The following is a 27,880-nucleotide window of genomic DNA, read 5'->3' on the forward strand; positions in this document are numbered from 1 at the left end:
CCTACTTTGGAAACACTGAATCAGTATTACCACCTACATTGTCCCCTGGAGAAACTGACACTTACGAAGTGAAATCACTATTAGATTCCAGATACCGGGGTTCCGTTTTGGAATACTTAGTGAGATGGAAGAACTATCCTCCTGAGGATGATACCTGGGAACCGGCTTCCAATCTGAACGCTCCACGTCTCGTGTCTCTATTTCATAGACGGAATCCGGACCGTCCTGCACCTCGAGTTGTGGGACAGCTCGCTTGAGGAGGGGGTGATGTCAGAGCCTGTACCTTTTAGGACCCAGCGCAGTTTTACCTTGTCCTGCCTACCTAACTAATAAAACACCTGAGATCACAGGCCTCTGTGCTTAGTATTTTGTATAGCAGTTTCAGAGCTGCTGTTTCTCTAAGCTCTCTAAACATTTTGGATTACAAATATTCTACAGATTTTTCTAACAACTGAAGAGTTATCTTTAACACTTCCTTCTGCATCTATCTGATGTCTTGCATGCAATAAGGAACTTTGTATTTTGGACAGTTCAACTACTTATAAACCTTCTGGAGTCCGTTAACCCTGACTGTTAATATTGTTATTCCTCCTTTTCAGCAGCAAGGACATACCTACACTCAATCTGGTAACTGTGCAGGAACAGACAGGACTATTTCACTCTGTCTTACTACCTAACAGCTAACCGCAATTCCTCAGCTTTACCTGCTTCACTGACAACTCCTCTCACTCAGCGGACAGCACGGAAGTCAGACGCAGTAGCACACAAGCGCTTAGGAGAAGCGTTACACACAGGGACAACTCCTGCAATCTCTGTAATAGCTCAGCCACAGGAATACCTAGCACAGCATCCAGAATCACAGTAAGAGTATTATCTAATAGACTATACTTATAACAAGAAGTTTTCCTTACTGTGTTGTAAAGTAATTTCAGTCAGATTCTTGCCTAACGGTTGCTCTTGCTTCTAATAGAGACTATTTCTAATACTCTGTCTGTTTCCCAAAAGTCTGCAGATTCAGAGCACACTTCCTGCAGGGTTAACATTCTTTCAATCTATCACTGGATTATACTCAAGGGTTAATTCTAACTTTCTTACAACCCTCTTGGGGATTCAAAGACTAAATTCATTTCCCTGCTGCAGTTTGCACTTTTCCCATAGTGCATCTTGGCATGGAGCTGATACAAAACTAATCTATTTGCATATAGATATATACAATTACAGTCTTAAATTCTGCAGTTGTGCTCCTAAACCATTTAGCACATTATTTGCTCTAAGAGAATATTAGAGTAACATTACACCAACCAACCCCCCCAAATATAAACCCTATCTAAAATAACCTAAGCTCCACATTGCCCTGAAAAGGGCATTTGTATGGGCATTGCCCTTAAAAGGGCATTTAGCTCTTTTACCTGCCCAGACCCTAATCTAAAAATAAAACCCACCCAAAAAACCCTTAAATAAACCTAACACTAACCCCCGATGATCCACTTACAGTTCTTGAAGTCCCGCTTGAAGGATCTATACAGCCGGCAAGAAGTCTTCATCCGGACGGCAAGAAGTCTTCATCCAAGCGGCCTCCTCCATCTTCATCCAGACGGTGAAGTCTTCATCCATATGGCATCTTCTATCTTCCATGCGGCGCAGAGAAGGTCCATCCTGAAGAAATCCGGCGCGGAGCTCCTCTTCAATACGGCCGTCAACTGGAACTTGAATGCAAGTGACGTCATCCAAGATGGCGTCCCTTGCATTCCTATTGGCTGAAAGGTTCCAATCAGCCAATAGGATTAGAGCTGCTAAAATCCTATTGGCTGTTCCAATCAGCCAATAGGATTAGAGCTGCTAAAATCCTATTGGCTGTTCCAGTGTTTTTTATTTTTTGGAACTTAGCGTTTATTTTTTTTGGTAATTTAGTAATTTGTTATTAGGTTTAATAGTAGATTTAAATGATTTTAGTAGGGTTAGGTTTTTTAATATGTAATTTAGTTTATTTAATTGCTAGTTTAATTTAATTGTAGTATAATAGTAAGGGTAGGTTAATTAATAGTTTAATATAGTTTATTTAAATTCTACAGGTAATTTTAATTTAAAGTTAGCGGGTTGTTAGGTTTAGGGGTTAATAGCTTAATTTAGTTTATGGCGATGTAGGGGGCTGGTGGTTTAGGGGTTAAAAGGTTTAGTTGGTGGTAGTGATGTGGGAGGCCAGAGGTTTATATGTTTATTTAGTGGTGGGGGAGTCCAGGAGCAGCGGGATAGGAGTTAATACGTTTATTTAGTGACGGCGGGGTCCGGGAGTGACGGGATAGGGGTTAATACGTTTATTTAGTGGCGGCGGCGGAATCTGGGTCAATACATTTATTTAGTGGTGGCGGGGTCCGGGAGCAGCGGAATAGGGGTTAATAACTTTATTTAGTGTCAGTGGGGTCCAGGAGCGGCAGAATAGGGGTTAATAACTCAGTGTCGGCGGGGTCCGGGAGAGTCGGGATAGGGGTTAATACATTTATTTAGTGGTGGCGGGGTCCAGGAACGGCGGGATAGGAATGAATACATTTATTTAGTGGCAGCGGGGTCCGGGAGCGACGGAATAGGGGTTAATAAATTTATTTAGTGGTGGCGGGGTCCGGGAGCGGCGGAATAGGGGTTAATAACTTTATTTAGTGGCGGCGGGGTCCGGGAGTGGCGGAATAGGGGTTAATAAATTTATTTAGTGGCGGCAGGGTCCGGAAGTGGTGGAATAGGGGCTAATAACTTTATTTAGTGGCGGCGGGGTCCGGGAGTGGCGGAATAGGGGTTAATAAATTTTATTTAGGTTGTGGCAATGTTGGGGCGGCGAATTAGGGGTGTTTAGACTCGGGGCTTATGTTAGGGTGTTAGGTGTAAACGTTACTTGTTTTCTACCATATAAATGAATGGGATATCTGGCAGCATTGAACATAAGCTTTCGCTGCTTTCAGACTCCCATTGATTCCTATGGCATCCGCGCCTCAAGGATGGCAGATTAAAAACCAGGTACGCTGGTTGAATAGCCACGAGCGTACTGGTTAACTATTTGATAACTTTGAAAAACTGTCAAATAGGGCCAAATGTGTATTCGGAACATCTGTAATGACGTAAGCATCGATCTGTGTCGGATTGAGACCGGCGGATCGTATGTTACGTCACAGATTTCAACTTTTGCCGGTCTGTAGGCTTTGATAACTAGGTCGGATCAAGCTCGCAACAATTACGCTGCGGAATTCCAGCGTATTTGTGGTTGACGGCTTGATAAATATCCCCTATGAAGTGTTTTGATGTTTAAAGGGAAGGAAAGGTAAAAATTGAAAAGTGCATGGGTGCATTTCAATTTGAAATAGAAGGATTTTTGCAATTTAATTCCATTAGCAAAAAGGCTTCTAGTAAAAGTTATTACTGTTTTTGCAGCATACACACATATCCTGTGAGGGCCCTGTGCACCAGTACTCAAACTCTACACCTTTTTAGAGGGTCAGCAGTAGCTTGTATGACACAAATGTAGTCTTTATAAGCAATACACAGCACTGACACCTCTCTGAGCAAGCATAGTGTTTGAATACTGATGCAACCTCACAGCAAGCATAGTGTTTGAATACTGATGCACCCTCACAGCAAGCATAGTGTTTGAATACCGATGCACTCTCACAGCAAGCATAGTGTTTGAATACCGATGCACCCTCACAGCAAGCATAGTGTTTGAATACAGATGCACCCTCACAGCAAGCATAGTGTTTGAATACTGATGCACCCTCACAGCAAGCATAGTGTTTGAATACCGATGCACCCTCACAGCAAGCATAGTGTTTGAATACAGATGCACCCTCACAGCAAGCATAGTGTTTGAATACCGATGCACCCTCACATGCTGCCGAAAAACAATAATAACTTTTACTAGAAACATTTTTGCTTATGGAAGTATATAGCAAAAATTCTTCTATGTCAAATTGAATGCACCTATGCACATTTCAGTTTGACCTTGCTATCCCTGTAAACACATTAATTAAAGACAATTGTATGACTAATTGCACATACTGATTCAGTAAAAAAAAAAAAAAAAGTTCCATTCAAACATAAGTTGGTCATGGCCAATATCGAATGAATGAGCCAGCTTGTTTTACTTTCACTTTCAAAGGTCTGTAAAAATCCTTACGAGAGCCCCCTTGAAAATCCCACACTACCTCTATTGCTTATAGTTTTTTTGTGCTTTTTAACAAGATTTTCTGCTCTATAGTTTTCTAATGTATGGGTTTTTTCTCATTCAAAGATTTCGACAGCATTCTGCCAATCCTTCAGAAAACATTGTGTGTACAGGTTTTTGCATGATTCTAAAGTTTATATCATTAAACATCCTTGGCCACTTAAAAAGCCACTTTGGTCTCATTTCAATGCCTGTCTTTGATGTATGCATGACTTTTCAGCATTCTCTATATTTTTTTGCATTTTTGATTTTCATGTAATTAAACACATTTTTTTCACATTTTAAATAAAAAGTTAAAAATGCACCTGAACATTTAACCAATGAAACTAAAGCAAACTATTCAACTAAAGCAGGACCATCAGAATGTCCATTTATGATTGAAATTAGGAGTTCAGACATTTTATAAATGGTACAACTATGTCAGCAATATTTTAGACACAAACAGAATTTCATTTACTGGATCAGTTTCTGGTAAGGGTTGACTGACAGAGCAAGCAAACTTAAAGGGACAGTCTACTCCAGAATTTTTATTGTTTAAAATACAGATAATCCCTTTATTACCCATTCCACAGTTTTGTATAATCAACATGATTATATTAATAGACTTTTTACCTTGTAGCTAAACCTCTGCAAACTGCCCTCTTATTTCAGTTATTTTGACAGACTTGCAATTTAGCCAATCATTGACTCCACAGGAGTGAGCATAATGTTATCTAATATGAAACACATGAACTAGCGCTGTCTAGCCTGTCTAGCTGTGAAAAAAATGTCAATATGCACTGAGATAAGAGGCAGCCTTCAAGGGCTAAGAAATTAGCATGAGCCTACCAAGGTTTAGCTTTCAATAAAGAATACCAAGAGAACAAAGCAAATTTGATGATAAAATTAACTTGGAAACTTTAAAATTGCATTCCCTATCTGAATCATGAAAGTTTAATTTTGACTAGACTGTCCCTTTAAGTCCAGAGACTCCAGAATACAGAGTCAAAGACCAAATAATAAATAAGGAGATAATCATATTCTGATTTTCTTTGACCGATAATTAATCAAAACACAGAATAATACTCCAATTTGAAACAGTCCAAAAATCACATAACGTCAACTTCAACAGCTTGCTGATGAAACAAATCTATAACCTAGGGCAAGGGTCGCCACTGTTGTTCCTAGAGGTCACATAGCTTTTGGTCCTCTGCCTATCACAGTTCTGTCTGTCAGACAATGCAACAGCCAAACACATCACTGTCCTCCTCTTCACTTTAGCTGTATATTTCCTCCTGGGGATGATGTGTGATGTCAGTATCTGGCTGACCGAGAGGCTACAGAGCGAGGAGTCTGATCTGATGCAGATATGCTATTGAAACTGGCTCTTATATGTGCATTTTCATATTTTTTTCCAACTATTTAATTTTTTATTTTCTAACACATTTTTGATTATCTTAAGATTCATATTTAAAGCAATCATATAAATCAACTGCGCAGGGTTATGTTCCTTGACTACAAACAATGCAAATTTTGAATGGAAAAGATGTTTTAATTGACTACTGAATTACTGAGCTATATACTATATACACAGCAGGATTTAAAAGTCTGAGTCAACTACCACAATTTGAAATTTCAGCATTTCTGAAAAACTAGTTTGTTTGGACTAAATGTACAATATTTCTCAAACAAAAATATATCATTTCCACAAATAAAGGTACAAAATATGCTTCTTTAATACATACAGAAGATGAAAAATGTCTCAATATTTTGTGATATGATGACCATTTGCCTTTATGACTGCATTGATTCTACATTGTTTGTGCAGCATTTCACAATCTACGTTATTCTAGTACTCCTTTTGAACATTACAGAGAGGGCCAAGAGATGTCAAAATATGCTTCACTTTTTCAGTGTTCTCAAAGATGTTTAAAGGGGTTGATGCCTGGTGAATGTGGAGGCAAAGCCATACAAATTAGCAGCCTTTGCTCTTCCTTGGAGCTTAGATACACCTTACACAGCTCGGATATGTGTTTAGGATCATGCTATTGCCTCTGTCATAAAAACAAGTCTAAACTGTTTACTTACAAATCATGTACAAACAAGTGGCTTAGAGACAGAGGGGCATATTTATCAAGCTCCGTATGGAGTTTGATGCCCCTTGATTCTGGTGAGCCTTCAGGCTCGTCGGAAACAGAAGTTATGAAGCAGCGGTCTAAAGACCGCTGCTCCATAACTTGTCCGCCTGCTCTGAGGCCGCAGACAGAAATCGTATTCGATCGGGTTGATTGACACCCCCTGCTCTCCAGGGGGCGTCATTGCACTAGCAGTTCACAAGAACTGCTGGTGCAATGATAAATGCCGACAGCGTATGTTACGCTACTTCTTATCATGTCCACTCGCACATTGTTAAATATGCCCCAGATACTCTCCCATGAAGACCTATTATGCCAGTTGTATTTTCAATATGCTTTCGTTTACTGGGGTAGGATGTTTACATCCGGGCTTGCCTTCTAAATACAGATGCTGTTCTATCCCATAATGACCTCAGCTTGATATATTGGTCTTCTGATCATGTGGCCCTTTAGGTCTGCCTCATCTTCCTTTGGAAAATATGACACTGGAAATTTTGTTTTAGCATTCAGTAGTACAACTTGTTCTCAGTTTGCTTTAAAGGGACATGAAACCCTGTTTTTTTCTTTCATGATTTAGAAAGAGCATGCAATTTTAAATAACTTTCCAATTTACTTCTATTATCTAATTTGCTTAATATCCTTTGTTGAAAACTATATCTAAATAGGCTCGGTAGCTGCTGATTGGTGGATGCACATAGATGCCTTGTTTGATTGGCTCGCTCATGTGCATTGCTATTTCTTCAACAAAAGATATCTGAAGAACAAAGCACATTAAATAATAGAAGTAAATTGGAATATTGTTAAAAATTGTATTCTCTATCTGAATCAAGAAAGAAAAAATGTGGTTTTAATGTCCCTTTAAGAAGCTTCGTTGACATAAATAAAAAAGTTATTTCGGCGAATACCTTCTTAAAAAAACGAAAGACTTTGCAGGATCGGTAGAATAGCACCATAATAATATAACTGATATCAGTTATTAGATATGTGCACAGTCCAAAAATGAAATTATTTCAAACAGATCATTTTTCATGAAAAAATATTGTTTTCTTTCACTCAAGATTAGTTCATTAGTCATTTTTTAAAATGTTATGGTTTAACAAAGAGATTAAAAAAATGGCATGTCTGAGTAATAAGCAAGATATTCTTGAATAATATGCATGAATGATTACAATATTATACTTCTTTTAAATACATGATCAAACATAACCAATTGCTAATCCAACTTTTGGACCCTACTGTATATTAAAAATGACATTAATATACGTTCTATTTGCAGAGCAGGGTTATAGAATATAAAAAGTAGTTCCTGTCAGGTTTCAAACTTTGTGAAACCAATTATCTGCATAATTCTTAAACATTTAGACAATCAAATTTATGAAAAATTGGCAATTCTTTAACTTGTAAATGTAATTGTCTGACTCTGAATCTAAAATTGAAAGAAAAATATGAAATCAAAACATTCTGTCATTTTTACACATAGGCAGGGGTGAGTCTTTCAACAAATGAAATCATTCTCTATTTCATGCTTTGAAAAATGCATTAGGGTAATTGTTCTGCATCCAATTACCTTCTGTGCTATAAGCTTGGCTACAACCTCTCTGGCGTGTACATCAATTGTGCATATTGTCATGATCTTCTGACGATCACCAGGGGTGAGTTCCCCTAACAGCATGTTTATGAGGGAATTCAGCTGAGCAATCTGCAAAATAATTATATTCAAATGATACATTAAACGTTGAAATAAAATCTTTCACATATAAAGTGCTAAGTGCAACAGCGAAATGTAAAGTGTGACATTATAACAGGCTGTACAGTATATTAATATTCTCCACCATCTTGCAACTACATATTCATAAAAGTGTATATACAAATCTGTTGAAAGCACATTTCTCATTAAGCAGTGCCATTAGCCATTTTCAATGGACACAGACGTAAAGAACTATCATGATTAAGACAGTGAATGCAATTTAAAGGGAAATTAATCCCAAAAATGTTCTTTTGTGATTCAGACAGAGCATAACAATTTTAAAAAAAATTCTAATTTAATTTTATTATCAAATTTCTTTGTTCCTCTAATATTCGGTGTTGAAGAGATACCAAGGTAGGCATCTGGAGCACTGCATGACAGGAAATAGTGCTGCTATCTAGTGCTCGTGCAAATGATTGAATATTATCATTCAATGGCTAGTTTTGCAGCAGTGTTATTAGATAAGCGTGAGAAATACCTAGAGATTTGGGAGCCTTGGACGACCTATTGTATTGTCGAGTGAAGGAAACAAACATCTTTGAGACTTGGTTAAATACAAAATGGTTAAAAATACCTTATATATATTAATAAAGAATTATCCCACTTTAAATGTTTTACGGCCAGATCCCATCCATAACTAGATGGAGCTTAGTTCATATTTAAAACAATATACATATACGTGGAGATATATATACGTGACGTTTGAATTGTGTCTTTTCAGATTGACAATATTGTTCTAATTTAAGCTTTGATGTATCAAAATTGTTTCTTTTTTTTCTCTCTAAAAAATGATTTAACCATTTGAGTGCTAAGCACTCTCCCACCTGGGTGCTAAGCTTTTTTAAGGTTTCTTTTTTGTTTTGTTTTTTTTGGGGAATTGTAACTTTTATTTATTTTTCTCAAATTCAATGGAAAGGTTAGGCGATTATCTATCTGACGGTGGGTCTTGGAGGTCTGTAGCTGCTTAGATGCCTGAGATACAGGCTTCTAAGCAGCATGCCCCCTGCTCCTATACTTAACATTGTTAAGTATAAATAAAGTTGTGCGGTGACATCATCACATCATTGCGCATGACGTCACCGTGATGGGAGCCCCCAGATCTCCCTCAAGGTGGAAGAGTGCTAGCGACGGCTCTGAGCCATCATTAGCACCAAAGTGGGAAACTCTGTGACGGCTCAGAGCCATCGTTAGCACTCAAGGGGTTAAAAATATTAAAATAGTTAAAGGGACATTAAACCCCCAAAAAATCTTTCATGATTCAGACAGAGAATACAATTTTAAACAACATTCCAATTCACTTCTATTATCTAATTTGCTTCATTTTCTTGAAATTCTGTTCTGAAAAGCATATCTAGATAGGCACAGTAGCTGCTGATTGGTGGATTTTCTTTATTAAAGAAATAGCAATGCACATGGGTGAGCCAATAACATAAGGCATCAATGTGCAGCCACCAATCAGCAGCTACTGTGCCTATCTAGATATGCTTTTCAGGACAGAATATCAAGAGAATGAAGCAAATTAGATAATAGAAGTAAATTAGAAAGTGGTTTTAAATGGTATTCTCTATCTGAATCATGAAAGAAAAAATAGGGTTTAATGTCCCTTTAATAAATCAAGCATTTCAATTATAAAACATTTTTACAAATAAAATGTTAAAATCAGAATATTTGTTCATCATTGCAGCCTGCATGTAGTTTTTTTTTACTTTTACAGATATAGAAGAAAATATCACCTTAAGGGTTAAAGTACAATTCCATCGAAAAAGGTCTATGAGTACTGCTGAGGTCAGCTGAAACACACCAGACCTATCTGCCACTACTTCTTTTGTATACTTGTTTTTTGCTGTTTTTAGAGGATATAATAACTTTTTTTTTAATTGGAGACTAAAGCTGGCCTTTTTTCTATTATTTTTTCAGTTTTACCCAATTTACATGAATTATAACAAATGTAATTCTGGTCTAAAAAAACTAGAATTTACTAAACACAATTTATGTAAGAACTTACCTGATAAATTAATTTCTTTTATGGTGGCAAGAGTCCATGAGCTAGTGATGTATGGGATATACATTCCTACCAGGAGGGGGCAAAGTTTATCAAACCTCAAATGCCTATAAATACACCTCCCACCTCACTCATACCTCAGTTTACCGTATAGCCAAGTTAGTGAGGTGTAAAAGGAGTAAAGCATACAAAAGAGGAATAGGATAAATAAAGTGCTTTATATAAAAAAAATCATAACCCCCAAAAAATTGGGTGGGTCTCATAAACTCTTGCCACCATGAAAAAAATTAATTTATCAGGTAAGTTCTTACATAAATTATGTTTTCTTTCATATAGGTGGCAAGAGTCCATGATCTAGTGATGTATGGGATATAATACCCAAGATGTGCTACTCCACGAGTCACTAGAGAGGGAGGGATAAAATTAAAAAAGATGTATGACCTAAGCTATACACAAGAGGGCGCTGTGTGCCTAAAATATATAAATAGCTGTAATAATCACCAGTTACCAATATAACATATAAAAATAGAATGTGACCATACAATCACCCCCAAAATGGATGCTGATCCCAATGGTGTATGGTGGGTAACTAAGAGTCTTAGTATAAAAGTCCCAATTGTAAAGTAAAGATCCGACGATCTGGCTTATGCGATCAATATTCAGGCTGCTCTCTCCCTTCCTCCACTGTATGGTAGTAGATCTGAGAAAACTGCAAACACAAGAGAGGCGCACAAATGTGTGTATCCGTAGCGAACAACGAAGTATAACAGACACCAATCTTATACACAGACTACTCACAATATCCTCAAGCACACTTATGTGCTAGTAGTAGCGGGCTGGCTATCAGAGCTACCCAGCTTGCTCCCTCCGGCACTCGCTCGCTCCCAATCTGAAAGATAAGAAGCGCCCAAATGTGTGTATCCGTGATAACCAGAAAACCCCAGCTCCACAATTCTTACACAGGGTACTCACAATTTGAAGAAGCACACTTATGTGCTTGTAGACGCAGGCTGGCTATCAGAGCTAACCAGCTAGCTCCCTCCGGTCTCAAAGGTTCCTCCAACGTAGGTGTATGGTAATGCTGTTCTCACCCAATAAGTAGCAAAGCCAGAATAAAATCAAGGTATTTATTGATATAAACAATATTGGCTGTAATACATAGCTACATATAGGTGAGCATATGGAAATATGCTACGCGTTTCTCGGCTACTAACGGCCGTTTCATCAGGCATATTATACATAGAACTTCCACCGGCTTTTATAGCCGTGATTACCATACAACCTACATAATTACGACCTCCCTAAAAAAGGTGTGTGAGCTTATCACCCAATGACCAACTCCGGTTTTCATATCAACCTCTATGATACGCTGCCCGCACTAGGTGTGTGTGAATCACGCCAATCACCTATGTTAATTGTTGGGGGATGTGCGCTCAGCGTGCCTGAGATCAATAATGAGAACTTTTCTGAAACCCAGCTATATGCCGTTCTATGGTAGTACACAGCGGCTGTTATCCCACACTAAGAGAAACTGAAATATTGATCTTGCTCTCTCCACACCTAATGCACTAGTAAAAGTAGATTACATATATATATATAACAATCGATAAATAATAAAATATAAACACATCGTACCTAACTCATTTTAAAAAGGGTTTAAAATATTTGATATCTAGATAATGTATAAATATCATAAGTCCATAAACACAATATATAACTATATGGATTAAAAAAGTGATTAAACTTTACGGCTCCTATACCTAAGGTGCCATTCCTCCCACCAGGAACAGAAGCTTATGCATGTAGTATGTGTAAATACACATGTAAAGTAGCGGTCACCATTACTTTGTGAATTTTAATTAAATTAGGTCCAAAGTGTGACCCTATTTATTGTATTCATATGGGGCATTATGTGTAGCGTACCCAGAATGATGTAGTATATATCAGGCAGTTTTTGCCCTGTTCGTCAATTTTTTATTCCTGTTATGTTTTGTTCATACAGTTTCCTATACGTCCATAAGGATGTGATAATAATAATTGTGAATTAAATAATAAAATAGTGAATTAATACTAACGAATATCCCTATATTCCTAATAACAGATTTATGACCCTAACTACAAGGGTGTATATATAGTATACAATAACCCAATTTCAAAGGTGATGAGGATTCTAGTACTAAAGTGATGTGCACAATAAATAATGTGAAAAAAAGAAGGGGAATATATATTGGATCAGTATACATCCAAATGCTTCTTAATGAAGGCCTATACTATAGTAAGATGTGTTCATGTGAAAAACTATTGTGATGCATACGTGTATATATATATATATAGAATAACTGTGTATAAGTAGTTTGTTGATATATATAATCTAGTGCTATATAAACTAGTAAGAGTCATGAATACATGTGGATCATGAAGTGCGAATCTAAAAATATGTGTGGTGTTGATACAACTATAATGGTGTAATATAAATTATAAGGGGAACTTATATAAGACTAAAATTAAATGTGTTATATATGGGGTCCTGAGATGCTAAATCTAGATGATACTAAGTTCATATAATAGATGTTATATCGAAATAATAATAGACTATACTACTCGTTACGTGTATAGGATGTTATATTATAGTGATCATGGAATATGGATAGATGATTATATTAAAATCTATCCACTGTATGCTCTAAAAGGTCCATCCCCTGTCTGATATATTAGGGAGGATGAAATAATCCAGTCACCTATCTATGGCCCTATTTCCTTCTTATGAGGAGTATACCTCTGTGATGTTGTGCCAATGTATATATTTAGAAGGCTGCAGAGTCGATAACTTCGTTGAGCCCATTAGGGAATAGTGTTCCAAACTTATATATCCAAAAAGTTTCACGTTGTCGTAATTTAGTAAATCTATTATATTTGTTAGAACCTGGAATACTTTCTATCGGTGTAATCTTGAATGTACATTTATCACCTTTATGTTCTGACAAATGATGTCTGGGTACACTGTGTTTATCTGATGAATTCTTAATATTACGAAGATGCTCACTCCACCTAGTGCGTATATTTCGTGTCGTGCGTCCCAAATACTGTATCCCACATTTGCAGGTCAACACATAGATCACGAAAGTAGAGCTGCAGTTCAAATGTTCACCTATCTGAAATATTTCCCCAGTACTATTGGCCTTGATGCTTCTAGTGCCATGTGTTATGTGTTTGCACATGAAACATCTAGTTTTACCACATCTAAAGGTACCTGTCCGTCCTTTGTTATTTTTAATAGCGGTATTAGCAATAGCTTTCTTTGAAATTACCACTTTACTAGGGGCTAAAGTCTGTTTTACCGTGGGTGCCCTTCTGAAAACTATGTTTGGTGAATGACTTAAATTTTTCTTTAAAATTGGATCTCTTAATAAGATCGGCCAATGTTTGTGGAGTACTTTTTTGATGGATTTATGATTAGAATTAAATTGGGTTACAAAGCATGGTTGATCTATCTTCCTGTTTGCCTTTTTATTTCCCAATATATCTGACTTCTTTTTGTTTGTAAGTAAATTGGACCTATCAATTTTATTCGCCTTATTATAACTCTCTAAAATTATTTCAAGAGGGTATCCCTTTTCTTTAAACCTTTCTATCAATATTTCAGATTGTTCATGAAATTTAGCATCTGTGCTGCAGTTTCTTTTTATTCTGCAAAATTGACTGTAAGGTATGCAATTTTTCCACTGTCTGTGATGGTTGCTTGTGTAATGTAGAAAATTATTACAATCAACTATTTTGAAATATGTTGAAGTACAGATGTTAAACTCATGATCACTGGTTAAAATTAGATCTAAAAATTCTATAGATTTGATTTGTATATTATGGGTGAATTGGATCCCCATTGAGTTGTCATTAAGAAAGGAACAGAAATTTGTAGCCTCCTCTTGTGTCCCTTTAAATATGAACAACAAATCATCAATGTAGCGGCCATAGAACACCAGGTTGTCCCTCCAGCTCGAATTATAAATGTATTTGTTCTCAAAAAATCCCATAAATAGATTTGCGAAGCTGGGGGCAAACCTGGTGCCCATGGCCGTACCTTTGACTTGCAGGTAAAAATTATCTAAAAATTTAAAATAGTTGTGTTTTAAAATAAACTCTATTAATCTTAAAATATATTCTTTCTGTAACGGGGGCATATATATATCCTCCTCCAAATAATGTCTAACGGTGAGGAGACCTAATTCGTGAGCTATATTAGAATATAGGGCACTAACGTCTGCAGATACCCAAATCATATCTCTTTCCAATTTTATCTCTTTTAATTTATACAGTAGATCTGTTGTGTCTCGAATAAAAGAGGGTAAATTCTGTACATATTTTTGTAGAAAACTATCAATGTATTGGGAAAGCTTATCTGTTAATCCATTCATACCCGCAATAATGGGTCTCCCAGGTGGCTTTGTAGCATTCTTATGAATTTTGGGAAGATGGTAGTAATAGGGAATTGATGGATGTATAGGAGTGAGATATGCTTTCTCTTGTTTATTCAAAATTCCCTCCTTACTACCAAATTCCAATATCAGCTGTAATTTTTTCATGAATGTTTGTGTAGGATCCATATCTAACTTCCTATAGTACTCATTATTGAGTACTATATGTTTAGCTTCCCCAATATAATCATTATAATCCTGTAGGACAATACCTCCCCCCTTGTCCGCTTGTCTAATGACTATTGAAGTATTATTGGCTAAGGATTTGAGTGCTTTTTCTTCATTGGGCCACATTCTTCTGTGCCCACTAGGATAGCGGGGTAGTTTATCTAGGTCTTCCATAACCAGTTGTTGATATAGGTCAATATAAGTGACATCATTTTTCGGGGGATTAAAACTAGAGGGTAATGTTAAAGATGTATGTACATAGCCCTCAAATAATTCCTCAATAATAGTCTCCGGTTCTACATATATAGTAGGATTGTGTCTTTGGCTAGCCATGGTGTCAGTAAGGATAGGGATACCTGAAATATCTTTTCTTTTAAGGTTTTTGATGGCAAAATATCTTTGTAAGGATAGCTTCCTTGTGTATTTATTGAGATCAACAAATAAATCGAATATTTTGTGTGGATTAGGGGGGCAGTATGAGAGGCCTCTTCCTAATATTCTAATCTCATCATCTGTTAATACATGTGATGAAAGATTGAATATCCCCTTTCCTAGTTTTTGTAGTTTCTCCTTTTTTGAGGTGTGCCCTCTCCCTCTTATTCCCCGTTTGGAAGTGGTCTTTTTTTGTTTTGTTGTTGTCGCTGTGGTTGGGGTGGTGCAGTCCGGGGGGCTATATTCCTCCTCCACAATGGAGCCAGATTGCGTACCCCTAAAAAATCAGCATTAGAAGTGGAGGGTCTTTCTTGAATGTTATGGCTATTCTGGCCCATGTTAGCTAGGGGAATCTGTGTGTTTATGTTGAATGCATTATTGCCCCCTGGATAGTTGCTATTCGTATATTCTTGAATGGACTCTAATCTATTCCGTATTGGAATCTGATTAGGATTATTTCCTGAGTAATTATCATTTGGCTGGTCTTGCAAGGGTTCATATCTATTATGTAGAGGGATATAGTTGGGGTTTTGATATGTAGAATTCTTATTATTGTAGTAATTACCATGGGATGGTTCATGATAGTTGTACCTATTATAGTGAGATTGTGGGTTTCTATTATATGACCCTTGTTTCACTCCATTATGACTGTGTGATTGTGCATAGTTGTTCCTATTGGAAAAATTGGATTTTCTATAGTTATTCTGATTATTCTTATTATGGTTTTTATTATATTGGACGACTGTCCATCCATTATTATCCTTAGGATCCACTGTCTTCTTGTTATAGGTATAAACCACCCCTTCTGCATAATCATCCTCATCCCTCTTGAATTTGCCATTTTTAATCCTAATGATCTCATTCTGGTATTCATCTACTGCTTTTATAGTCTCACTTTTTTAGGGAGGTCGTAATTATGTAGGTTGTATGGTAATCATGGCTATAAAAGCCGGTGGAAGTTCTATGTATAATATGCCTGATAAAACGGCCGTTAGTAGCCGAGAAACGCGTAGCATATTTCCATATGCTCACCTATATGTAGCTATGTATTACAGCCAATATTGTTTATATCAATAAATACCTTGATTTTATTCTGGCTTTGCTACTTATTGGGTGAGAACAGCATTACCATACACCTACGTTGGAGGAACCTTTGAGACCGGAGGGAGCTAGCTGGTTAGCTCTGATAGCCAGCCTGCGCCTACAAGCACATAAGTGTGCTTCTTCAAATTGTGAGTACCCTGTGTAAGAATTCTGGAGCTGGGGTTTTCTGGTTATCACGGATACACACATTTGGGCGCTTCTTATCTTTCAGATTGGGAGCGAGCGAGTGCCGGAGGGAGCAAGCTGGGTAGCTCTGATAGCCAGCCCGCTACTACTAGCACATAAGTGTGCTTGAGGATATTGTGAGTAGTCTGTGTATAAGATTGGTGTCTGTTATACTTCGTTGTTCGCTACGGATACACACATTTGTGCGCCTCTCTTGTGTTTGCAGTTTTCTCAGGGAAAAAATTAAAACAGCTATTCCCGTTGAGAAATGAAATGCAAAAAAATAATTGTTTTCTTAAAAAAACTAAAAAAACTCAAATCATAGGCAATAGAATCAAACTGAGACAGCTGTCTGAAGAACCTTTCTACCAAAGGCTGCTTCCGAAGAAGCAAACACATAAAAATGGTAACATTTAGTAAATTTATGCAAAAAAGAAGACCAAGTTGCTACTTTGCAAATTTGATCAACTCAAGCTTCATTCTTGAAAGCCCAAGATGTGGCGACTGATCTAGTAGAATGAGCTGTAATTCGTTGCCTGCCTCCAAATAAGCTTTGTAAATCAAAAGCTTCAACCAAGATGCCAAGGAAATGCCAGAGACTTTCTGACCTTTTCTGGAACCAGAAAAAAACAACAAATAGACCAGAAGTCTTTCTGAAATCTTTAGTATTTCAAAGCTCTTACCACACCCAAAGAATGTAAAGACCTTTCAAGAGTATTCTTAGGATTAGGACACAATGAAGGAACAAAAATTTCCCTATTGATGTTGTTAGAATTCACAACTTTAGGCAAAAAAGTAAACGAAGTCCGCAAAACAGCTTTATCTGAATGAAAAATCAGATAAGGAGACTCACAAGAGAGAGAGCAGACAATTCAGAAACTCTTCTAGCAGAAGAGATAGCCAAAAGAAAATCACTTTCCAAGAAAGTAGTTTAAAATCAAAAGAATGCATAGGCTCAAAAGGAGGAGCCTGCAAAATCTTTAAAGCAAATTGAGACTCCAAGGAGGAGAAATTGATTTAATAACAAGTTTGATATGAATCAAAGCCTGAACAAAACAGTGAATATCAGGAAGCTTAGCATTCTTTCAATGAAATAAGACCTTTCAAAGTATTTGCAGACAAACCTTTATCCAAATTATCTTGAAGAAACTGTAGAATCCTAGGAATTCTAAAAGAATGTAAAGAATAATAATAAGTAGAACACCATGAAATATAGGTTTTTCAAACCCTATGATAAATCTTCCTTGAAACAGACATACGAGCCTGTATCATAGTGTTAATTACTGAGTAAGAGAAACCTCTATGACTAAGAACTAAGCGTTCAATTTCCATGCCTTCAAATTTAGAGATTTGAGATCTTGATGGAAAATTGGGCCTTGAGACAGAAGGTCTGGTCCTATAGGAAGTGACCAAGGCTGGCAACTGGACATTCGGACAAGGTCCGCATACCAAAACCTGTGAGGCCATGCTGGTGCTATCAGAAACACATAAGATTGTTCCATTATGATTTTGGAGATCACCTTTGGAAGAAGAACCAGAGGCGGAAAAATGAAAGCAGGTTGTTAAAACCAGGGAACTGCAAGAGCATCCATCATTTCCGTCTGAGGAAACCTGAACCTGGAAAGGTATCTGGGAAGTTTCTTGTTCAGAGGAGAGGCCATCAGATCTATTTCTGGAAGACCCCACATCTGTACAAGTTGAAAAAACACATCTGGATGGAGAGACCACTCCCCGGATGTAAAGAATGACGGCTGAGATAATATGCTTCCCAATTGTCTACACCTGGGATATAAATCGCAGAGATCTGACAAGAGTTGGATTCCGCCCAAGAAAGTATCAGAGAAACTTATTTCATTGCTAAAGGACTGATGATTGACATATGCCACTGTTGTGAAATTGTCTGTTTGAAAATGAATGTAGAAAAGTTCTCTCTTCAAAATAGGCCAAGCCTGAAGAGCTCTGAAAATAGCACAGAGTTCTAAAATATTGCTTGGTAATCTCTTCTCTTGAGGGTTTCAAACCCCTTGTGCTGTCAGAGACCCCCAGACATCTCCCCAACCTGTAAGACTTGCATCTGTTGTGATCACAGTCCAGGAAGGATGAACAAAGGAGGCCCCTTGAACAATAAGGTGATGGTTTAACCACCAAGTCAGAGAGAGTTGAGTGTTGGGATTTAAGTATATTAACTGTGATATCTGAGTATAATCCCTACGCCACTGGTGCAACATGCAAAGCTGTAGAGGTCTCATATGAAAAGAGCAAAGGGGATTTCATCCGATGCTGCAGTCATGAGACCTAAAACTTCCATGCACATAGCCACTGAAGGGAATGATAGAAACTGAAGGTTTAGACAAGCTAAAACCAATTTTCATTTGTCTCTTGTCTGTTAGAGAAAGAGTCATGGACACTGAATCTATCTGGAAACCTAGGAAGGTGACCTTTGTCTGAGGAATCAAGAAATTCTTTGGTAAATTGATCCTCCAACCATGTCTTTGAAGAAACAACATTAGATGTTTTGTGTGAGATTCTGCTAAATGAAAAGATTGAGTTAGTACCAAGATATAGTCCAAATAAGGACTGATTACAGATAGATGGGCACTGAGAACCTTCGAGAAAATTCTTGGTGCTGCTACTATGCCAAATGGAAGAGCGACAAATTGGTAATGCTTGTCTAGAAAAGAGAATCTCAGAAACAATAGTTGTCTGGATGAATCGGATTGTGAAGATAAGCGTCCTGTAAGTCTATTGTGGACATGAAATGATCTTGCTGAACAAAAGGCAGAATAGTGCTTATAGTCACCATCTTGAAAGTTGGGACTCTTACAAAATGATTTAAAGTTTTTAGATCCAGGATTGGTCTGAAAGAATCTTCCTTCTTTGGGACAATGAATAGATTTGAATAGAAACCCAATCCCTGTTCCTGCTGAGGAACTGGGACAATCACCCCTGAAAGCTCAAGATCTAAAACACACTTCAGAAAAGCCTGAGCCTTCACAGGGTTTGTTGGAACATGAGTAAGACAGAATATTCTATTCCCATAGGAGGTCTTATTCTGAAACCTTTTCGTTACCCTTGAGAAACAATATTCTGAATCCACTGATTTTGGACAGAATCTGTACAAATTTCTTGTAATAACTTTAGTTTGTCCCTACCAGAAAAACTGGTTTGAGGGCCACACCTTTATGCAGTTTTAGGAGCTAGATTTGGTTTCTTTAAAGGCTTGTATTTATTCCAATTCGGAGATGGTCTCCAAATAGAGCCAGAGGCCATAGGGGAAGGAGAGGTTTTCTGTTCTCTATTCTGACCAAAGGAACAAAAATGATTGGGAGCTTTAAATTTACCATTAGATTTCTTGTCTTGGGGCAGAAAAACATAATTTATGTAAGAACTTACCTGATAAACTAATTTCTTTAATAGTGGCAAGAGTCCATGAGCTAGTGACGTATGGGATATATATTCCTACCAGGAGGGGGCAAAGTTTCCCAAACCTCAAAATGCCTAAAAATACACCTCCCAGCTCACTCATACCTTAGTTTAATGTGTAGCCAAGAAGTGAGGTGTAAAAGAAGAAGTAAAAAGCATACAAAAAGAGGAACTGGAAAAAATAAAGTGCTTTATACAAAAATTCATAACCACCAAAAATAGGGTGGGTCTCATGGACTCTTGGCACTATGAAATAAAAAAATGTATCAGGTAAGTTCTTACAAAAATTATGTTTTCTTTCATGTAAGTGGCAAGAGTCCATGAGCTAGTGACGTATGGGATATAATATCCAAGATGTGGAAATCCACGAGTCACTAGAGAGGGAGGGATAAAATAAAAAACGCTATTTCTGCTGAGAAATGAAATCCAAAAAATAATTAAGTTTTCTTTAAAAAATTTAAAAAAACTCAAATCAAAGGCATTAGAATAAAATTGAGACAACTGCCTGAAGAACCTTTCTACTAAAGGCTGCTTCCAAGGAAGCAAACACATTAAAATGGTAAAATTTAGTAAAAGTATGCAAAGAAGACCCAGTTGCTGCTTTGCAAATTTGATTAACTGAAGCTTCATTCTTAAAAGACCAAGAAGTGGCAACTGATCTAGTAGAATGAGCTGTAATTCTCTGAAGCGGAGACTGCACCGCCTCCAAATAAGCTTTGTGAATCAAAAGTTTCAACCAACATGCCAAAGAAATGGCAGAGGCTTTCTGACCTTTCTTGGAGCCAGAAAAAATAACAAGTAGACTAGAAGTCTTTCTGAAATCTTTAGTAGCCTCAACATAATATTTCAAAGCACATCATTACAAGAGTATTATTAGAAATAGGACATAAAGAAGGAACAACAAATTCTTTATTTAATTTGTTAGAATTCCCAACTTTAGGCAAAAATTTAAATAAGGTCTGCAAAACAGCTTTATCTTGATGAAAAGACAGAAAGAGTAGAAATGTATCCTTCAAAGTATTTGCAGATAAACCCTTCTCCAAAACATCCAGAAGAAACTTTAAAATCCTACGAACTCTGAAAGAATGCCAAGAATAATTATGAGTGGAACCACCATGAAATATAGGTTTACCAAACCCAATATTTTTTTTTCCCTTGAAACAGACTTACGAGCTTGTACCATAGTGCTAATTACTGAGTCAGAGAAACCTCTATGACTAAGTACTAAGTGTTCAATTTCCATGCCTTCAAATGTAGAGATTTGAGATCTTGATGGAAAAAACAACCCTAGAGACAGAAGGTCTGGCCTTAAGGGAAGTGGCCAAGGCTGGTAACTGGACATCCGGACAAGATCTGCATATCAAAACCTGTGAGATCATGCTTGGTGCAATCAGAAACACATGAGATTGAACTATTATGATCTTGATTATTGACTTTGAAAGAAGAACCAGAGGCAGAAAAATATAAGCAGGTTGGTAAAAACCAAGGAACTGCTAAGGCATCCACCATCTCTGCCTGAGGATCCCTGGACCTGGAAAGGAATCTGGAAAGCTTCATGTTTAGATGAGAGGCCATCAGATCTATTTCTGGAAGACCCCACATCTGTACAAGATGAAAAAAACACATCTTGATGGAGAGGTCACTCCCCCGGATATAAAGTCTGATGGCTGAGATAATCCACTTCCCAATTGTCTACACCTGGGATATGAATCACAGAAATTAGACAAGAGTTGGATTCCACACAAGAAAGTATTTGAGATACTTCCTTCATAACTGAAGGACTGCGAGTCCCTCCTTGATGATTGACATATGCCACTGTTGTGATATTGTCTGTTTAAAAACAAATGTAAAAGTTCTCTCTTTAATAGACGCCATGCCTGAAGAGCCCTAAAAATATTGATTGGTAACCTCGCCTCTTAAGGTTTCCAAACCCCTTGTGCTGTCAGAGACTCTCAGACAGCTCCCCAACCTGTAAGACTTGCATCTGTTGAGAATACAGTCCAGGTAGGACTAACAAATGAGGCCCCGCTGAACAATATGGTGATAGTCCAACCACCAAATCAGAGAATAGAGTGTTGGGATTTAAGTATATCAATTGTGATATCTGAAAATAATCCCTGCACCTTTGGTGCAACATGCAACGCTATAGAGGCCTCAAATGAAAATGAGCAAAGAGGATCGCACCCGATGCTGCAGTCGTAAGACCTAAAACTTCCATGCACATAGTCACTGAAAGAAATAATAGAGACTGAAGGTTTAGAAGGTTCATTTGTCTCTAGTCTGTCAGAGAAAGAATTATAGACACTAAATCTTATCTTGAAACATAAAAAGGTGACCCTTGTCTAAGGAATCAAGAAACTCTTTTGTAAATTAATCCTCCAACCATGTCTTTGAAGAAACCACACTAGTTGTTTTGAGTGAGATTCTGCTAAAGTTAAAGATTTGAGCTTGTACCAAGATATCATCTAAATAAGGAAACACCGCAATACCCTGCTCTCTGATTACAGATAGAAGGGCACTGAGAACCTTTGCTAGGCCAAATGGAAGAGCGACAAATTGGTAATGTTTATCTAGAAAAAGAGAATCTTAGAAAATGATAGTGGTCTGACTGAATCGGAATGTGAAGATAAACGTCCTGTAAGTCTATTGTGGACATGAAGAGACCTTGCTGAACAAAAGGCAGAATAGTCCTTATAGTCACCATCTTGAAAGTTGGGACTATTACAAAACAATTAAAAAATTTCAGAATCAGAATTGGTCTGAACGAATCTTCTTTCTTTGGGACAATGAATAGATTTCAATAGAAACCAAAACTCCTTTCCTGCAGAGGAACAGGAACAATCAACCCTGAAAACTCTAGATCTGAAACACATTTCTAAATAACCTGAGCTTTCACAGGGTTTGTTGTAACATGGGAAAAATCTTCCCATTGGAGGTTTTATTCTGAAACCTTTTCAATACCCCTGAGAAAACAATATTCTGAATCTACTGATTTTGAACAGAAACTGTCCAAATGTGTTGAAATAAATTAAATATGCCCCCCCCCTGCCATTTGAACTGGTTTAAGGGCTGCACCTTCATGCAGTCTTAGGGGCTGAATTTGGTTTTATTTATAAGGCTTGGATTTATTCAAATTCGGAGTAGATCTCAAATTTGGGCCAGAGGCCTTAGGGGAAGAAAAAAACAATTAGGAGCATAAAATTACCCTTAGATTTCTTATCTTGGGACAGAAAAAACGTAATTTCCCCCCGTAATAGTGGAGATAAAAAAATCCAATAGAAAACCTAAACAATTACTATCCTAAAATGATAAGATAGTAATCTAAATTTAGACACCATATCAGAGATTTAAGTCATAAAACTCTTCTAGTAAGAATGGCTAAAACCAACGATTTAATATCAATTAAAATGACATAAAATATAGCCTCACAAATGAAATGTTTAGGATGTTGAAATAAAAGAACAATGCTTAGACAATTCAAGATCTGATAACTAAATTATCCAACCAAAAGGTTGAAACAGCAGCAACATCAGCCATAGAAATAGCAGATTTAGGAATATAGCCAATATGTAAATATGCTTCTCTAAGATAAGACACAAACTTCCTATCTAAAGGATCCATAAAAGAAGAAATATCTTTCATAGGATAGAAGTACGTTCGGCAAGAGTAGAAATAGCCCCACCTTAGGGACTTTTACCCAAAAACTCTAAATTGCCAGAGGTAAAGGATATAGCTTCTTAAACCTAGAAGAAAGGTAAAAAGAAGCACTAAGTTTAGATTCCTTACTAAAAATATGAGAAATAGCATCTTGAATAAGAAAAACTTCAAGAGTAACTTCAGAAGCTTTCAAAACCAGAAATTCAAACATTTGCTATTCTTGTTATCAAGAGGACTAGATTCCTAAATACCCAAAATAAACAATACTTCCTTAATAAAGAACGAATATATTCAATAGAAAGGTTGATTTATCAATATCAGTCTCTCAAGTAGGCTCCTCTGAGTCAGAGAAATTCTCAAAAGCAGAAATACTTCAGTATGCTGTCGATCAATACAAACTTAATTAGATTTATGAGAAGTTAGGAGAGATCTTTACGTTAACTTGAAAGCGGAATAGCAGTTATAGGGGCCTATCTATCAAGCTCCGAAAGGAGCTTGATGGCCCGTGTTTCTGGAGAGTCTTCAGACTCGCCAGAAACAGCAGTTATGAAGCAACGGTCACAAAGACCGCCGCTCCATAACCCTGTCCACCTGCTCTGAGCAGGCGGACAGGAATCACCAGAAATCAACCCGATTGAGTACGATCGGGTTGATTGACACCCCCTGCTGGCGGCTGCAGGGGGCGGCATTGCACCAGCAGCTCTTGTGAGCTGCTGGTGCAATGCTGAATACGGAGAGCATATTGCTCTCCGCATTCAGCGAGGTCTTGCGGACCTGATCCGCAGTGTCGGATCAGTTCTGCAAGACCTTTCTTAAAAAGGGGCCATAGCCTTCTCTATGGTTGTAGCAATATAATCCTTTATATCTACAGGGATATCATGTACATTAGACTGTGAAGGTTTAACAGTTGATGTATTTGTACTATAGAAACATTATCAGTATGAAATAATATAACATAACAAGTGCCACATATTTGAGCTGAAGAAATAAGATCAGCTAATTAACAATATACACACTTAGCTTTGGTAGAAATTGTGTACAGGCAGCTTGGTTCCTACAGTAACATCAGAGGCAGGATCGGTTTGAGACATCTTGCAAAATGTAACAAAAAAGAAAAAATAACATTTAAACAAAATATCCAATTTCCTCAAAATAGCAGTTTCAGGATGGGAAAAAATGCTTATGATAAATTTCTTATACAAAAGTAAAATCAAAAGCAAGTAACCTAGCCCTCTATGAATCAAAAGAGATCAGAGAGTAAAAGAGGGAGAGACTTAATATAACAAATTTAGGAAGCCAAAAATGGCGCAAATGCAGAGAAAAAACCTTTTGGCGCTAAACAAATTAAATGATGCAACTCGCGTCATAACAGGCTCAACTTCGCGGCAAAAAATATTGCAACAAGAAATGACGTAACTCGCGTCACGGCTGATGAGACTTTGTGGCAAAAGAATGTTGTGCCAAAAATGTTGCAATAAAAAGTAACAATTTGCACCATCGCAAGCCTAAGCCCGTGAAAATTAAAAAAATAAAACAGACTCCAAGTTACAACTAACTGGAACCCCAGGTAAGCCTAAAAATTCCAATAAACATAATTTCCAAGCTGAAACTGTTAGATTGCAGAGGGAAATACACAGATCTGACTCATGGCAAATATATACAAAATACATTTAAAACTTTATAATATAAAGTGCCAAACATAGCTGAGAGTGTCTTTAAAAAATTATATATACTTACCAGAAGACACCCATCCACATATAGCAGAAAGCCAAACCAGTACTGAAACATATCAGCAGAGGTAATGGTAGAGAAGTGTAATGTCGGTCTGTAAAGGGAGGCAGCAGATGAATCTCTGCGACCGATTACAGAAAACCTTAGAATAGATTTCCTATAGGTGAAAACATTGCATTGATAGGCAATACTCCCTTCACATCCCTTAGACAAACACTTTACTTTGAGAGGAACTGGGCTTTAAAATGCTTAGAAGTGTCTATCACAGAAGAAAATCAAGCACAACTTGCTTCACCACCTCCACAAGGAAGCAAAGTTTTTAAAACTAAGGTATGAGTGAGGTGGGAGGTGTATTTATAGGCATTTTGAGGTTTGGGAAACTTTGCCCCCTCCTGCTAGGAATGGATATTCCATACATCACTAGCTCATGGATTCTTACCACTTACATGAAAGAAAACTCCCTTACCCCCAGTGATAGTGGAGATAATAGAATCCAATTGAGATCCAAGCAAATTATAACCCTGAAAAGTAAGAGATAATAGTGTAGATTTAGACACCATGTCAGCATTCCAAGATTTAAGCCATAAAGCTCTTCTAGTTAGAATAGCTAAAGACATAGATTTGACATTAAACTTAATGACATCAAATATTACATCACAAATTAAATGATTTGCATGTTGAAGTAAAAGAACAATGCTAGATAGTTTCAGGACCTGATAACTGCTGCACTAAATTGTCCAACCAAAATGTTGAAGCAGCAGCAACATCAGCCATAAAAATAGCTGGTCTAAGAATATAGCCATTATGTAAACATGCTCTTCTATGGAAAGATTCAAGCTTCCTATCTAAAGGATCCTTAAAAGAAGTACTATCTTCCATAGGAATAGTAGTACGTTTGGCAAGAGTGGAAATAGCCCCATCAACCTTAGGGACCTTTTCCCAAAACTCTAGACTAGCCACAGGTAAAGAATACAACTTCTAAAACCTAGAAGAAGGGTTAAAAGAGGTACCAGGTTTGAACCATTTTTTAGCAATCATATTGGATATAGCATCTGTAATACTAAAAACTTCAGGAGTAACCTCAAAAGTCTTAAATACAGAATTTAAACAATTATTAGCTTTGCTATCAGGGGGACTAGACTCCTCAATACCCAAAGTAAACAAGTCAGAGGAACCCTCATCAGTAGAGGATATTTCAGTATGCTGTCGTTCACTACAAAATTCATTAGATCTATGACAAGTTTGGAAAGACCTTTTACGTGTATTTGAAGGCAGAATAGCAGTCTTTGGGGTATATTTAACATAGTGCGAGTGGACATAATATGATGTAGCATATCATGTCCGCTGCACATCGATAAATGCAGACAGCATACGCTATCCAATTTCCTCAATATAGCAGTTTCAGGAAAGGGAAAAAATGCTTATGATAAAATTCTTATACAAAAAGTAAAATCAAAAGCAAGCATTATAGTTCTCTATAATATAATGAGAGCAGCGAGCATTAGAGGGAGAGGCTAACTATAACAAATTTTAGCGCCAAGAATGACGCACTGAAAAGACGCAACCCGCATCATAACAGGCGTGACTTTGTGCCAAAAATGACGCGATTAAATGACGCAACTCACGTCATCACAGGCGCAACATCACGCCAAAAATGACGCAATGAAATGACGCAACCTGTGTCCAGCAGGCACAACTTTGCGCCAAAAATATTTGCGCCATAAATGACGCAATAAAAAGATGCAATTTGCATCGTCGCAAGCCTAATTTGCCCTAACTCCATGTTAGCAGCTAACCGGAACCCCAGGTAAGGAAAAGATTATCTAAATTCTCCCATAAACATAATTTCCATTCTGAAACTTTGTGACTGCAAAGGGAAATATTAACAGACCTGACTCAAGGCTAATATATGCTATACACAATACATTCTTTAATAGAGAACAAATAAATAAATAAAAAAGATTTGTCAATTTCTGTCTCTGATGCAAGATCCTCTGAGTCAGAGGAACCCTCATCAGTAGAGGATATTTCAGTATGCTGTTGTTCAGTACAAAATTAATTAGATCTATGACAAGTTTGGAAAGACCTTTTACGTGTATTTGAAGGCAGAATAGCAGTCTTTGGGGTATATTTAACATAGTGCGAGTGGACATAATATGATGTAGCATATCATGTCCGCTGCACATCGATAAATGCAGACAGCATACGCTGTCAGCATAAATCATTGCACCAGAAATTCTTGTGAACTGCTGGTGCAATGCCGCCCCCTGCAGATTTGCGACCAATTGGCCGCTAGCAGGGGGTGTCAGTCAACCCCATCGTATCCTATCAGGTTGATTTCTGTCCGCGGCCTCAGAGCAGGCGGACAAGTTATGGAGCAGCGGTCTTTAGACTGCTGCTTCATAACTTCTGTTTCCAGCTAGCCTGAAGGCCTGCCGGAAGCAAGGGGCATCAAGCTCCATACAGAGCTTGATAAACCAGCCCCATAGCCTTCTCTATGGCTGTAGCAATAAAAAAAAAATCATATCTGCAGGAATATCAGGTACTTTAGACTGAGAAGGAATAACAGTAGATGTATTTGTACTCATAGAAACATTATCAGCATGTAATAATTTGTCATAACAAATGCCACATAATTGAGCTGAAGAAATAAGATCA

At 37.4% G+C, this 27,880-nt stretch overlaps 1 protein-coding gene across 1 annotated transcript in view; it reads right to left on the bottom strand.

The window, feature by feature from the left end:
- The window catches only part of LOC128658546 (dynein axonemal heavy chain 11-like), a 1,692,686-nt gene that overhangs the window by 909,311 nt on the left and 755,495 nt on the right, over positions 1-27,880 (bottom strand). The window contains 1 exon segment of the mRNA XM_053712841.1: positions 7,889-8,020. Coding sequence (XP_053568816.1) covers positions 7,889-8,020 — 132 coding nt within the window.

The sequence above is a fragment of the Bombina bombina genome, chromosome 1 (assembly GCF_027579735.1).
Source record: "Bombina bombina isolate aBomBom1 chromosome 1, aBomBom1.pri, whole genome shotgun sequence".
Lineage (NCBI taxonomy): Eukaryota > Metazoa > Chordata > Amphibia > Anura > Bombinatoridae > Bombina > Bombina bombina.